We start from the raw sequence: 15534 nt of genomic DNA, 5'->3' as shown, positions 1-15534 counted from the left end.
AGGAACTCTTCATGTGGTGTGTGGACTCTGGTGCCCCCCCGTTTGGACTAAAGCGAAACGAAGCATACATTGTTTTGGTTATCAGGGTTTTTTTGATGCGCCTGCCGTGGATGAGTCAGAATCTGATCTGTTGACAAACATTAAGAATAACTGTAACAACTAAACAGAAACAACAAATCCTCTCACTGATTGTCTGTTTTGCTTAACTACATATAGAAGCATCAACAAATTGTGACAGTTTCAAAACCAGTTAAAAGTGCCTTGTAGTAATTGTAATTCTGAGGTAACTGTCTAGTAATTGTGTAAGTGTTTTCATTTTGTGCTACCTCACACCAGGTCCGTGCACAGACACGGCTCGGCCCAAGAGAAGCTCCAGGACATCTTCACAATTATCAAAATCACCCTCTTCCTCCCAGGTAGCGGTTGCTGCCTCCTGGCTAAAGTTCACCCCTTCAATCTCTCTCAGCCGACTGAAACAAGTCGCTCTTGCCAGTTCAATTTTTGTTTTTTTTCTGAAAACTGAATTTTTATTCCACACAAAATAACAGTTCCAAGACAGATAATGCAGCATATGTGCTGCACAGAGCCATTTCAGCTATTGCTAAATGTCCAGCTCTCTACATGTGCAGCATGATTAAAACAGAGAGCTTTTAATGGTTCGGTATCATGAGTCTGTATTTTTCTGTTTTTTCTCTCCTCTCTTTCCTGGAATCACAGTTCTCGTGCCAGTTCCTGGCACAGCGGGGAAATGAGCTCCAGCGTCAGCTAGTTGTGAATTTTGAACCGGTTCATTTGTTAGCATCATGGGGCTAGCCGCACATGAGCTAACAAAGAAGGAGAAAAAAAGACTAAACATTTCCAGGAGAAAGGTTTTCATTATGGGATTGAATAGATAAATAGATCAAATGTTTATTTTTGAGCTGTTATAATAAGTTGTTGTGGTTATTTCTGGTTTACAATAACATGTGGTCGTCATACGTTATATTATGATCGACAATATTAGTTAGTTAGCTGCTGGACCCCTGAATGGGGCGGCCATGTTTTATAATTCTCCTCAGATATAATAGCTCACACTCCACTAAATGTATTTGATAACTTTGATCATTTTGGTACATACTGAAATTGTTAACACAAAACATAAACATCTAAAAGATTATAATACATTAGAACAGATTATTATTTGTACTACTTACATATTAAAGGTGCATTATGTAGTTTTAGGGGAACAAGTTTAATCAGAAGAGAAAGATGTTTATTAGGTGATTTTTTTAAAATGACAAACTAAATAGATGAACTGACTTTAAAAGACAAAACTATTTCATACTGTTTTACTTTGTTATTATGTGGCAGACCCTGCCACCTTTCCAGCTTCAAACAGTGTTCTGGGACCTTGTTTTTCTCCAAGAACAGCTTGTTTATTGAGTCATAGAAAAAAAAATACTATCCCTGAGTTTGTATTCATTAATATTGCAAATGTTTTAATTTCTTCTCCAAAAACTACACAGTGCCCCTTTCAAGACTCAATTATTAAACTGACTTATTCTTGTGACATGAGTTTTATATAATAATTAGTCTAATTTACTTTGGGAGTTTATTTTGGGAAGAACAATTTGTAATTCAGGATCTTTACTTGTGAGTATCAGCAAATGGCTCTGGTGCAACACAACTGTGTGCTTCAATGTGTGTTTAGGGGTGCATGTCAGTGTTTGTGTGTCAAATAGCTGCACAAATATCACATTTAGATTATTCTGATATCAGTGTTATCAGGAGAACATGCATAACTTTAAGATGCCAGCAGACGAGCAGCTGTTTGAGCTGCACGAACATTTATTCTGCTGTATTTCATCGTCAACACGGTTCATTCTATCAGAAGAATAGGAATAGATCTTTGTGTTGTCATGTAAAACACTGACTTGTTTGCAGTGAAACGAAAAAAATTATACAATCATTTAGTCCACACACACACACACACACACACACACACACACACACACACACACACACACACACACACACACACACACACACACACACACACACACACACACACAGATTGGTGTGCGGCTCTGCTGCAGAGGTGATTCACTGCCACCCAGTGGACAACAGAGGTAGTACAAAAGGGAAACATAAGAGGTCCAAATCAATTTCTACCAGTGCCAGAGTGTATCTGAGTACATTTACTCAAGTATCATACTTCCGTTCAATTGTGAGGTATTTGTACTTTAAATCAAGTAAATCCGTTTTTCTGCAGCTCTGTACTTCCACTCTACCACATTTTTGAGACAAATATTGTTATTTTAATCCACTATATTTATCTGTCATGACTTTAGTTAGTAGTTACTTTGTGGAATGCATGCTGAATTGGAGTATTCGTATTTATGTAATTTAATTATTTTATGGGGAATCAGATAATGAAAATGAAAAATAAATAAATAAATAAATAAATAAATAAATAAATAAATCCAAACACTTCAGCCAGACTGATAATTGGTCAACTCATAGTAAATAGTTCTGTACAGTATAAGTATAAATACAGTATAATACAGTATAAATACACATACAAATATATATGTATAATTTATTTTATGTACTTTTCATAACAAAGTAGATTTAATATCAAATCATTCCAAACTTTCACTCTAGTGCTATTTGCATGGGTGTTTTTCACTTTTAATACCTTTACTCAAGTATAATTTAGGATATTTTTTTTTTACCACACTGATTCCTCGTACCTTCACTTGTGGTTTTATTTCTCCTGATTTTGATGATCATCTGTTCCTGAGATTTCTCCACCTCCACCTTAGTTAAAAAAAAAAAAAAAAAGAGTATTTTAGAACTGAAAAATTACCTTTTAAAAACTCAAAAGGCTTTTCTGGTCACTCTAGATAATCTGACTTAACAACTGTCATTGAAACAACTTTCCACAAAACAAATAGTCCCCTTTTGTGTCTAAAAAGCCAGAAGCACAATGTAAAAATCCGGTAAGAATCCGGTAACTTTTTTATCATACATACAATAAATGCCTGACAGCGTATGAAGCCTATTGTAGCTACTGAATCTTTAATAACTTTATATACTGTTCAATACTTGAGTGGTTTCCAGCCTGGTGTCAGGTCCTGACAAGATGAGCATTAGTGGGAACGGATGTTCTTATGCACAAATTTAACACAATTTGTGTGGACATTTTGCTGTTTTACGTATTTTTTCTGCAAATTTAGGCCTCAAAGCCATTAAATAAATTAAGCATTTATACGTTTTTTTAGTGTCAGTGAAGTGGAATCATTAAAGTTTGGATGAAATCTGAAACTGCAAACTATAAACTGCATTTTTGTGACAAATCACACACTGAAACACTGGTTTAATCTTTGATCTCTATTTCATAAACTCATCATGGACTTTTATGTGGAATCTTAATCTGAAAAGTAACCAGTAACTCTAGTTTTGGTCAAAATTGATCTTTGATTGATCATCTTTGCTTTCACAGAAAAAGTGATGCAAAATTGGTTTAACTAAATAATAAATCTAATAAATAATAAATCTAATAAATCTTAACAGTTGGAAGTAGTTTCTGCACTACTGGTTCTTCTGAGCTTCAGCTTCTATTGTTGTGGCCAGATACTGGATATGAAAAATTTGTTGTAATCCAGTTCAGTAACAGCAACCCTTAAGGAACAAAAAAAACCAAACAAACAAACAAACAAACAAAAAAAACGCCTAAACCGCACCCCATCCCCACACAGATGGTACAGACGCTCACCTGATCCATTTCCTTCTTCCCTCCCCTTCTTGAGTTGTTACTGGAACCACTGGGGCTCATCTGGGAAACAAATCCAGACAAATGAAGAGGCGGCTCACCTATCCAGAGCCCCGACTGCCCCGACTGCCCCGGCTCCCCTCTTCATCCAACACCAGTCCCATCTCCATTGTTACACCACCCCTCATCCATCCATTTTACATCACCATAACTCTATGACACGTAACATACTAAATAAAATTTAAAAAACCTAGCATTGTTGCCATGGTCTTTCTTAGTGAATAAATATTTAAGTTACACAGTTAGTTCATGAACTAAATAAACATAAAAAAAAAAAAAAGTCTTCTTGCTGTCACACATTATAATGTTCTATTTAGTCAATTAAGTAAATCCTGAAAAAAAAGCTTGGACCTTAAAAATAAATGACCTTTGTTTGAGTAACTGTCACTACTATAGGTGATTCAAAAGGACCTCCAGAACAGACGCGAGTAAGCCTTTCAAAAGGCGACCCAAAGAAGAAGAAAACACAGCGGTGCTACAGTTAGAGTCATGTTTATTTACAGCAGAATCCTGAATGAGGAGGGGAAGGAGGGGGGAGGGCAGAGGGCAGAGGTTAAAAGGAGACAAAGTGTTTTAGATCAAGCGCTTCAGGATTCATGTTTTCACTACACAGTTCTTAATTTATTTATTCACCATTTTTCTATACAGAATCCATTCAGCCGTAATATCAATGCACCAACAGAGCTCGAGTCCTCTGCCGGAGGGGAGAAGATGGGGAGAGAAAAAAAAAAAAAAACGAAACAAGAAAAAAACAAAACAACTAAAACACTACGAAGAGAAAACATGAAAAAAAAACAAAAAAACAAAACAAAGGGGAGTAAAAAGAAATCCATTTTCTATATAAAAAACTCTTCTGTTGTTATCACCATGATCATCATCAATTATTTATGTCTGTATATATACACACATATATTTATATATATATATATGTATATAAATCTATATATTTTCTCGCCATGTCCATGAAGAGGTGAAAGGGGGTTTGTGGCTCCTCGATGTCCCGAGTTTAGACGACCGCACAGAGCAGCAGGTCGGACGCCCCAACCCGACAGCGGTCAGGTCGTGATATCAGTCAGAGCTGACCAATCGCAGTCTTTCTGACCTGCAGTCTGTTTTTTTTTTTTGTATCCCACCCACTGACGCTGCTCTGCGTAGGCGAGCTCATTTGTAGGTCCAGTGCCTCGGTGTGGGCCAGCAGAGACTCCAAACTGCAGCAGCCCTGTTGATGCAGTCTGAGAAATGATACACTGTACACTTAACATGCACGGCCAGAGAGCATAAAAAAGTAAAAAAAAAACAAAACAAAAAAGCCAGCAAACTGCGTACGCCCCTACGCCTCTCCAACTCACTCACACGTTTTTCAGTATACATTAGATATTAAACTGACAAGCACCACAAAAAAAAAAGTGGGAGGACAGAAAGAAAAGAGACGGTCGGGGACCAGATGTTGACAGCAGGAACGTCCTATGGGTTAATTTTCTTAATTTCCATTTTCCATATCTGATAACTGATAACCTCACCCTTCCCCTAGGTCCAAACAGACTTCATCATGTTATTGGATCAGGCACACACACTCACACACACTTAACCATCCACCCAGAGAACCCCTTTATCAGTAACTATGTATGAATCTAACCACAGTACATCTTCATCATCACACCGACCCCTCGTCTCGCAATAGTCAGGCCTTCATCGACTGAGGTGAAACACTGACATTTACAAAGTTCAGATGAGATGTGCCGTTGTGCTGCTGCTGCTGCTCCACTGACTCGTCTTTTGTCAAAAATGTAGAAAAAACTGATTTGATATCATCATGCTCGGACATTTATAGACATGTGAAAGCTGGAAAAGATGCTTTTAAGTGTTTTTATGGCCATAAATACGTGGCAATTTGGGATGTGCGTGAGAGAAACTCAGTAGAAAAATCAGCAGGATGCGTGTTGTGATGTGCTGTCAAGATGAAAAGTAACATGGCATTCCTTAAAATTAATTCAACATTCATTTATTTGAAAAAAAGAAAACACTGTTTACATTTCCACCTGTCCACAGAGAGACGATAAAAAGAAAACTGACCCTCGGTTGGGTTTTCTGGAAATCTTTACAAGTTAGACACAAACATTAGACATGTCATGTGTTCATGATCCAGCTCAATGGAAACCTGACTATTGTCACCGTTTCTTCAACATGTTCATGATTTAAAATTAAAACCGAGCAAAGTAACCGTTCACTCGTCTGATTCGCTCTCTCTCTCGCACACACATACACACAGAAACACACTCACACACATTAACACTAGAGCAGGAAACTTTCATCGACCAGCCACCGATGCAGATGTCTCCCCCCCCCACCCCCCAAATAAATCTATCAGCAATGTTTCTATTACACAAGTCCTGTAGAAAACGACCTCTGAATGATGGACGCTCACCAGTCGACTCAACTCAACTGGCAGCCGCAATTCACCAAAACTCGGCTGTCGGCTGGCGTCAGTTTCCCGCCCTATTCGACATGCTCCCGAACACAAATACAAACTCAAAGATACCGCAAATACACATATATACAAATATAAGCGGCCCCTGAAACACTGGGGGACGCTTAACAATTTATAATGCATCATTTCTGTATATGCCAAGAATAAAACTTTTCTAAATAAAATACATAGTTATCTGTGAGGGTGGGGACAGCAGATGAACAGAGAAGGAGGAGGGTGGGGCTCGCAGGGAGTGTCGGAGGGAGTGCCGGGAAGAGGCCGCTGTTGTGGGATGATGGGACAGATGAAGAAGAAGAAGAAGAAGAAGAAGAGGGTAGTGGGGGAGGAGGAGGGGAGACGGATGGAGGGGGAAGACTCTTCTCCTTTACTGTGTCGCTGCTCCCGAGCACTGTCCTGTGTCCTCCGCCTCTTCTCCGTTTGTTGAAATCGTTCCATAATAATAATAATAATAATAATAATAATAATATTAATAATAATAATATTAATAATAATAATAACGACCACGACAATGCTAAAAAAATATATATAAACCCCAGCCATGTCTCACAACCCTAAGTCCACAAAATGGGGGGAGAGGCGTGGCCCTCGAGTTCATCTGAGTTGGTGACAAACAGCGATGCAGAGAAAATGAAGGAAAACGCAAAGAGAAGAGGCCCGACGAATGGGAGGGAAGTGGCAACTATAGAGGGAGGCAAAAGAGAGGGAGCGGGGTGGGGGTGGGGGGGCAGAGTAAAAACAGCATAGGCAGGATGTGCTATAATGAAGAGGAAATAAACAGAAAAGCGGAAGCGGAGATGAAACAGAGGTGGGGGCGGAGGATGTAGGGACCAAAGATGAGTCGTGTTGGGGCGTTTGTGATCCACACACTGGTGTCCTTCTGAGGGTTTTCACAGAAGATTGGCGGAAAGCATGAACGAGTGATGACGACATGGCCTCACTGTGAGTGCGCCCTCTCTCCTTCCCTCGAATTTAAGGTAAAGGATCCGCAGTCCTCCCCGCGCTGGTCGTTTGTCCCGGGTTGCATCATACCTCCAGGAAGCGGGAGCTGCTGGTCTTGGTGTGGAAGGGCTCTGACCACATGCGCCGCAAATCCCCCTGTGGAGCACGGAAACAGGATTGGACACGTGTCAAACGAACGTTTTCTTATGGATCTTCATCAGGCTCAGGAAAGACAACTTGTAATCCACGTTTTATTGAAGTAAAAAATAAACTCTACCATGTATCCTCACTTTTGTAAGCATTCTTTAAAATTTCATGAGCTGCAAACTAACAGACTAAAATTAGCTGAAAAATAATTCATCAGAAATAAAAGGTCACCGGTGACTAGTGACTCTATTTCCTGATCTAAAAATAAAAGGAGCATCAGACATAAAGATGAGAGCCAATTATCTGCTTCAGTTAGAATATATGTTCTGTTAACCTTGTTCTGAATTCCACAACGTAGTCATTTCAGTACAAGAAACATTTCTGCAAGATTACAAAAAAGAAATCACGTGCACTTCAACAGGATGTCGCCGTTAATAGAGAGAATGTGTGAAGTCAACACAGAAAGCTGCACTGTTGAAAACTGCAGGTGGCTTCCAGCTGTTATATTTCTCCCTCGTGCATTTGTTGCAGAGAACAGTAAAAATGTTGAGCAAACTGCTGAATTCTGCAGAAAACATCCAGAGCTGAACTTTGTATCTTGATCTTTGTAAATAAGTGACTGTGTCATGCTGTTGTTGTACCTTCAGGTAGGCCATAGTGAGCAGAGGCAGCAGGGTGAAGGGCACCAGGTAGAGCAGAGCGGGCTGAGCAGCACGATGGATCCTGGAGGCCACGGTGGCGGTCAGCAGTCCTGAAGACAGAGTTGCATCAACATCAGTCATATTAGAAAAACAAAAAAGTCTTCTCACAAAGCTCAAAAGACCAAAACAATGGCACACAAACACATATAACCATCGCCTCCAAATGACAATAAAACCATCAACCTTTCACATCCATCCGTCCATCGATTGCTCGCTTACCCACAAAGTATCCAATGAGAGTGCAGTGGAAATAGGAGACGCGCTGCATGCGTCCGGACATGTTACCAGGCCCCGGGACTTCCCCATTTGCTTGCTTCTTGTAGTTATCATAGCGGAGGACGAAGCACAACAGCAGCCCCGGCATCACGATGTCTCCGATCCCCAGCATCGAGAAGTGACTTCCTGTGGAGCTGCAGGGACGAGAAGATACATGTTTGGGATGGAAGAATACAGGAACACTAGAAACACAGTGCATAGACACAGGCTATATTATGATACACCACATCTATGTCCATGTTTTGAAATCGACTCAAAAGTACTTAGAATATGCTATGAGGGACTGGAGACAAAACCAAATATCACAATATTTAAGTAGTAGCAAAAAAAACTTTCATCAGTAATGTAATGACAAAGTGGATAGAGGCAAGTTTTAGAACAAGTACAAACAGTCCGACTTTATTGCGATGCAGCCTTTAAAACCAAGAAAAGACAACACTTGCGTCATATCACAATGACAATACATTACAATAGCCCAACGTTAGTAAGGTCATAATCATAATCACACTGACTTGTCAATAGTGGTCGACTGATTGACCAACACTACGATTTCAAGGCAACAGTCTGGCTGACAACCACTGAACAGAATGACGTCAGCACCAACACACAGCAGAAGCTCATCAGTAGCAGTACTAGTGTTTTTCTCGCCATGGTCCCATCAGACTTACCTGGGAAAGACCAGTTTGCCCGGTAAGGACAAGCGGGGGACGTCGCGGCCCATCCCCGGCCCCAAGTGTAGCTTCCGGGACAGAACGTCAATGGGATTTTCAGCAGGTTGGGTGGCAACTTTGACCATCACATTACTATTGAAAATGTAGGCTGAGAAGAACACCTGGAGGAGAGAGAGAGAGGAGGAATTTAGCCCAGTTCACTGGAGCCTGAAGAAGATTTATTACATTAAAATAAAACATTCCGGTTATTATCATGAGAAGACGAGGCTCTCTCCTGTTTGGTATTAGAATAATAATCAATTGATCATTGGAATGATTCTCAATTTATTTCCTGCTTACACTTTCAGATTAACAATCACCAAATGTCCTGCTGTTATAAATAAGTCGATGCAATGTTTCAAACAACTTCTCACAGCAGGTACAGGTAGGGATTAAATTATCTCATTCATCTATTGTGACTATAGATAGTCAGCCTAAGTAAGGAGATAACGCGGCGTGTTGGCAGGCTGCTAGGTGCCTGATATGCTAAAGATAAGAGCAACAGCAGAGAATCACTGGAGGAACATCACCACGAGCAGTTTGTTGTGCAGTGTCAGACGTGGTTGGTTCTGCTCCGTTTTAAATGTTATATAAGACATTTCTTTGTGTAACACTGACAGTTTTCTGTAGTAAAACTTGTGTTGCACTCATCTTTAATCCTCTCTAGGAAGTAATGTGTCCAAATATTTTAACAAACATTATCTGGATGAAACAGATAGGATATCTAGAGCAGCCAGGTGCTCTAAGACCCCCCCGAGCTTTACTTTCCTCAGATCTCAACTGATTATGTTCTGTGGTTTAATTAAATCATGAAAAAAACCCACTGCAGTTCTTGTAAAAACTCAAACAGAACCACGTCTTCCTGCCTCGGTCATTCACTAGACCACTGATAATCACCCTCATATTAAAATAATCACTCAGAGGATGATGCTGCCTTGAGACTTCTGTCACTCTAAAGCTGTTAAGTGGTGATCTGAGAAGGGACAAGGTAAGGTACAGCCAACAAATCTCACCTGAATCTACAAGGGACAGGAAAAGACAACTAGACATAAACGTTTTAACTGTCTCAGGAAAAAGGGGTGTTCGTCTTTGTTTACGCTCTGAGAGACACCTGCTGTCGTTTCTAGCAATTTATCTAGTTCATTTCTGTTTACAAAGGTCGAGTTACGTAGCTGTCCGGCAGTGTTGCACCGTGCTACACTCAAAACGCAGCCTGTTGGGATCGAAGTCCGAATGGAGCACAGAGCAAAACCATAGCATAGCCGTTCTGCAACATACTTGCAACCAGTGGAATTCCTGGGTTAGTTTACATTTCACTGTGTTGACAGTTGACTGTTTATTCTATAATATCGACTTCCTGTCTTCACGGGTCCCTTGCTTTTGCTTGGAACTTCGTAAACTGTTTTTAAAGTCGCTATACAAATTACGTTTATTTTTACCACTGTCGTTTTAGAATTAGACATTTTCAAATATATATGTAATCTAGCCAAGCTTAAACCTTCCTCCTGGTCTGTACATGAATTTATCCTCGGTGTGCACTTGAGTATAATTAAACACATTAAGGGAGATGCTGCTGAGGGGATTGTCAAGGCCTACAGTCTTAATTTCCTCAGCAGACTCTCGGCACCCTTAGTGCTGGGGGGGTGTGTAACGGTGGTCTACATGTGGTTATTGACAGTGCTGAGTGGGAATTACTAACGTCACTATTGATTGTCCACAGAGTTTTAATCTCTCAAAAAGCCAAAAAGCCAGATTTTTTCAATCATAATTGAACAAAATTCAGTCAATGACAGAAAACATTCTGCTAACACAACCTCTGCTCTATGCCCAGTTTCTTTAGCCAATGAAATGAAATAATCTCTCAGACAAAGAGGTATTTGCTTGTATACGTTTGGAAAACAAACGTAAGGGCTGAATCATTACTTTCCATAATGTCTGATAGGGGAAAATATCTATGGATGTCTTTTAACTGAGTGTGTCTTGCTGTACACAGTCTGCTGCACCTCATGGCAGTGGCTGTGATGGAGGTGAATTCTTGGATGGGAGCTTTTCTTACCCAGAACACGTCATAAATGAGCAGTCCTGACAGCAGCAGGCAAGACACCTTCAGACTGGGAAGCCGAACGAAGGCTATCATGGCGACGCACAAGCCCATGGCTAAAGCTGCAGGAGAGGAGAAACACAAGACACTTAAAAACACAGTTTGGTGGAAAAAGGGCTGCAACAGCAACATGGGAACTGATTTTAGCAAGTTTATTTAAGAAACATTAATTACTGTGCACACAAGCCTAATTAATTAGACAGACTATTCTGATGAAATTTCTCTGCTTGTGCCCCAATTCACATTTGGGCGCATGAGTTATGACCGCTTACGACACAAGATGGTGTTGAAATCTAGGAAAGTGTGTGTTCTGCTGCGTTTATTCTAACCAGACGTAATAATGACAGGAATCCAGAGAACACACAGTGAGAGTGTTGGATTCTTCTGACTGTTTTCCAGTTTCAACATTTTTATCCCCGCAAGTGTGTTTATTTTCGATTGGTGAAGGGCTGCCATTTGTCACAGGCCCGCGTTGTTCGCATTTCTGGAGATGACTGTAATATGTTTCAAATTACTGAAGTCAACTGGGTCAGATAAAAGGAGAGCACACGCCCACACACTTTTCTCTGCTTTGTCAGGGTTTCACTAAAATACCTCGCTTAAATGTCAGTAGTGTTTTACACAGCGGACTAAATTGAGTTCATTCCTCTTGTGTTGGCAACCGGCACACTGCATAAAGAGCCTGCAAATAGTATTAGTAAAACGTCATGTTGCATGAGTCATGACAAGTTCTTTCTTCCCAAGATGATGAAACCTGAATTTTGTCCAGATGTCTTTAGTGCAGATTAAGATGGATGAATTTAGCAGCTAGCAGCTATGCTAAAAGATCAGATCATCACCTTACACACCAACGTTCGCTGTAACTGGCTACTTTGAAGAGATCCTTCCACTTCAGAACTATTTACTGTGAAAATGGTGAAAATCACTTTGTGATGTTGACTGATTTCTTGTGAATTTGGGGGGGGGTGACGCTGCAGACACGCAGAGACAAGTCGTGACAGAGACGCACCATCCATGAGAAGCCAGTGTCCAGTCAGCACCCAGATGAGCACCAACATGACGGAGAGGGAGAAGGACAGGAGCTCAGCCAGAGTGAAACGCCCACAGCAGCCGAAGGAAATTCTGCAATAAGACAAGACACTTCCTAAATCACAGGAAAACATGATACATACAAGACAACGTATACAGGATGATCTATTTTACTGCTGAACGTGCTTAATGATGTGCAAAGAACAATTCGGATAGTAGAGGACCGAGGGAGTGGGCCGAGAGTGACGCTTGCCCTGCGCGTAATCCATAAAAGTGATTCATCCGCGTGTTTGAGTAATTTATGGATAGTTTTAAACGGCTAAAGTGGGCACGTGATTCTTCCTCTGGAGAGTTTACTGTTTACCAAACAGCTCCAGGTGTACTGACCCTGATTTGCAAGACGAGTTGCTATCAGATTTGATATCTGGTCAAGATACAAATACATTGCGAAGTATAAATGAAAGGGAAATTTGAATCTCATTTGGATTTTATCTGAACAACACAGAACTGAAATGACAATAGGGCCCATAGCATTACTGATAAATATACAAACTATGCGCAGCCATTATTTACAGATAACAACAATAACAGTCTAAACACAGAGCAGAAAGGGGATTCAGGTTAGAGGTCGGGTTATTACTGGCTCTGTGGAGCAGACAAAGGTTTACTGTAACCGGATAGTGCGCTCTGAATCTGTAACTAGAGAGGAGGTGGTCACATTGGTTATTGAGTAGGTGGGTTGCTGATCCCTTGTGCGTTACTATAGCTTGAAATGTGCAGACTCCTGAGCCAGGAGGCCATAAAGCAGTAAGCCCAAGAGGCTACGGTTTACAGCTTAGGGGTGTTGTTAGACACAGGTGTTTGACTCTGGACAGGTGTGTTTTAATTACGCTGTGCCAGAAGCAGGGATATAGTTTCAGCATCTTCTCAGTAAGAATGCAGGGACAAGTATGCCCCGTCTCCGACATGATGTTTCTGAGCCTGCATCAGAGAGTTTGTACAGAGGTGCTTTAAGCAGTGGTTAGTGTAGATCGTCTCGGGGCTGGCCGTTTTACAAATTTTCGCAACATGGCGAAGAGGAAATCTATCCCCATGAGCTCTGTTTAGCTCTGTGTCCCAGACTCTACTGACAGGACCCTTAGGTGTATTTGGACCCACACTGTGTCTGAGAGCACTCGATTTTCCAAAAGTCTGCCTCTGTTAACGAACGATGGTGGGTTGTTTTGTTTACAGTTGTTTCACAACTCCAACAAATTCCTTGTTAAACAACCACTATTACTGACAAAAATGTATCTATGTAAATGACTCAGAAGTGTATGGACGAGGTAATGTTTTAAATCGTACCCATGTTATGTTTAGTCACGTTCGGCGATTTCCTGTTCATCTGCCATTTTGCCATCTACCATCAACAATTTGTAATAATCATGTAATGTGGTCACAGGTGTGTTTTTTGGAGTATGTGGCTCAGCCAACTAGCCAATTTATAAGATACAACTTAAAGGGCTAGTTCAACAAATAACAAAATATATATCTCACTTACTACCAGTAGTGCCAAGCCTGTAGAAGTAATCAGTTTTACTTGAATGGAGGTTGATTGAAAGATATAAGGAATGAAAGAGCTTTATAAATATTTATAAAAAGACACCGCATGGAGCAGTTTTAGAAACAGCAGACACAATTTAAAGACATGAAGAATCCACATGGTTTCCTTACTTGTTCTGTGGGGAGCAGGGTCTGGTCAGATACTGGCACATTGGCAACAAGAGGAATGCAAATGCGATTGTTGCAAGAACTGAGGAGAGGAACAAAGCACAGCAGTGAGACCAAAGGACTAATATACCTGCACCGCTGGTTCTAGTTGTTTTCCGTCAGCTCAATGGGGCAGTTAATGATCTTCACAGTTTCAATAATCAGTGCAGGTAAGAGGCCCTCCCCAGTGTGTGACTACTGAACAGAAAGGCGAAAGCCTCATTACAGTAATTCCACAGCCGTGGAGTTTTTGTGTCGTGTTCAGGAGCGGCACTTACCTGCAGTGCAGATGGTGAAGACCACCTGTACCGAGTCAAAGAAGAAGAACATGACTAGCAAGGACACTGAGGCTCCTATGGGCAGGAACAGGGCCTGTGTGGAGTCTATGGTCTGAATACCTGCAAAAAAAAAATTGCAAACATCAACGTCAGAAGGATTTAAAAAGACGAACAAAAGTGTAGTGATAAGTTGTAAATTCAATTCACTCACTCATACAACACTCACTGTTGTTTGTGTTGCTGTTATTGAAAGACCCTGTTGTTGTGGGGTTGCCATCTTTATCCTTCTCCTGGTTCTCACAGTCCATGTTTAATGACCTGCAGCCGAGGGAGGGTGGAGAGGAGAGCACAGAGAGAAGGAGACTGTGTTGGATAATCAGAACATAACACGTAACATGGAAACGGTTAATATCAGGTGAAGGGCTGAAGAGGAGATTTACTCTACAGTGAATGAATTAGAGATGGTGACTCCCTCCGAGAAGTGATGGCTCTTATGCATACGAATATCTTTGTCAATGATATAAAACTATTTTTGAAAAAGTTGGGGGAAAGAAAACAACAACAACTTCATTTCTTTCACAGTTGACTCATTGTGAAACATTTGGGTGAAACACTGAACTGATGGCTGAACTTTGCAGAGTGTAGGAGGTCTGAACTTATTATGAACTGCACCGAAAGTTTCATGTCTCCCCACAAAATATTTCCATTTCCTTTCAGAATTTTTGTTTATTGCTAACACCTGAAGCCTGAACAGAATATAAAAAAAATTGTAATTTAACAAGCATATCTCCATTTTCTTCACTGATATACACAGTGCCATGAATCTGTATCTTTTTGCTGTTGCCATTGTCTGTATTGAATGTTTATCTTCCCTCCATATGTTTATTACTGATTATGTCTTGCTTCACTAAATAAATGCAGAACAATTTTAAAAATATTTAATATATATAATTATACGATGAATCATCAAAAACTATTGTTAGTTGCAGCTTTATCAGTTCCACCTGTGTTTTTCCTACTATGACAATTCAGAGTGACTGCTGTGACAAATGAAATGAAAACATGACTGATCTGATTGCAAAAGGAGAAACTTTATACGTCACTGCAGTAATACTATACAAGCACCTGTAAAGGCATGTAAACTGTTTCTTCACACATTTATTAAAGAATGGGTCGCTGTCAGGAGCTCAGTGAATTGCAGCGTGGTACTGTGATAGGATGCCACCTGTACAACATGTCCAGTCGTGAAATTTCCTTGCTCCTAAATATTCCACCGTCAATTGTCAGTGGTATTATAACAGT

The 15534-nt window shown here is 40.5% G+C and overlaps 1 protein-coding gene across 2 annotated transcripts in view; it reads right to left on the bottom strand.

Moving 5' to 3' along the window:
- Nucleotides 1-4290: 4290 nt before the first annotated feature.
- Nucleotides 4291-15534, bottom strand: part of sppl3 (signal peptide peptidase 3) — a 29607-nt gene continuing 18363 nt past the window's right edge. The window contains exons 3-11 of one of the 2 annotated variants that reach the window (XM_037117658.1): nt 14444-14550; nt 14233-14352; nt 13919-13997; nt 12186-12298; nt 11132-11238; nt 9034-9197; nt 8309-8499; nt 8030-8139; nt 4291-7397 (exon numbers count right to left, since the gene is read on the bottom strand). In XM_037117658.1, the coding sequence (XP_036973553.1) occupies nt 7326-7397; nt 8030-8139; nt 8309-8499; nt 9034-9197; nt 11132-11238; nt 12186-12298; nt 13919-13997; nt 14233-14352; nt 14444-14550 (1063 nt within the window). In that variant the 3' untranslated portion in view covers nt 4291-7325. The remainder of the gene's footprint in view (nt 7398-8029; nt 8140-8308; nt 8500-9033; nt 9198-11131; nt 11239-12185; nt 12299-13918; nt 13998-14232; nt 14353-14443; nt 14551-15534) is intronic. The other variant, XM_037117659.1, reaches the window with a different exon arrangement.

This window comes from Acanthopagrus latus, chromosome 12, assembly GCF_904848185.1.
Source record: "Acanthopagrus latus isolate v.2019 chromosome 12, fAcaLat1.1, whole genome shotgun sequence".
NCBI classification, from domain to species: Eukaryota; Metazoa; Chordata; class Actinopteri; order Spariformes; family Sparidae; genus Acanthopagrus; species Acanthopagrus latus.
The sequence above is the reverse complement of the archived record's forward strand: the minus strand, read 5'-3'. Positions and strand labels throughout refer to the sequence as shown.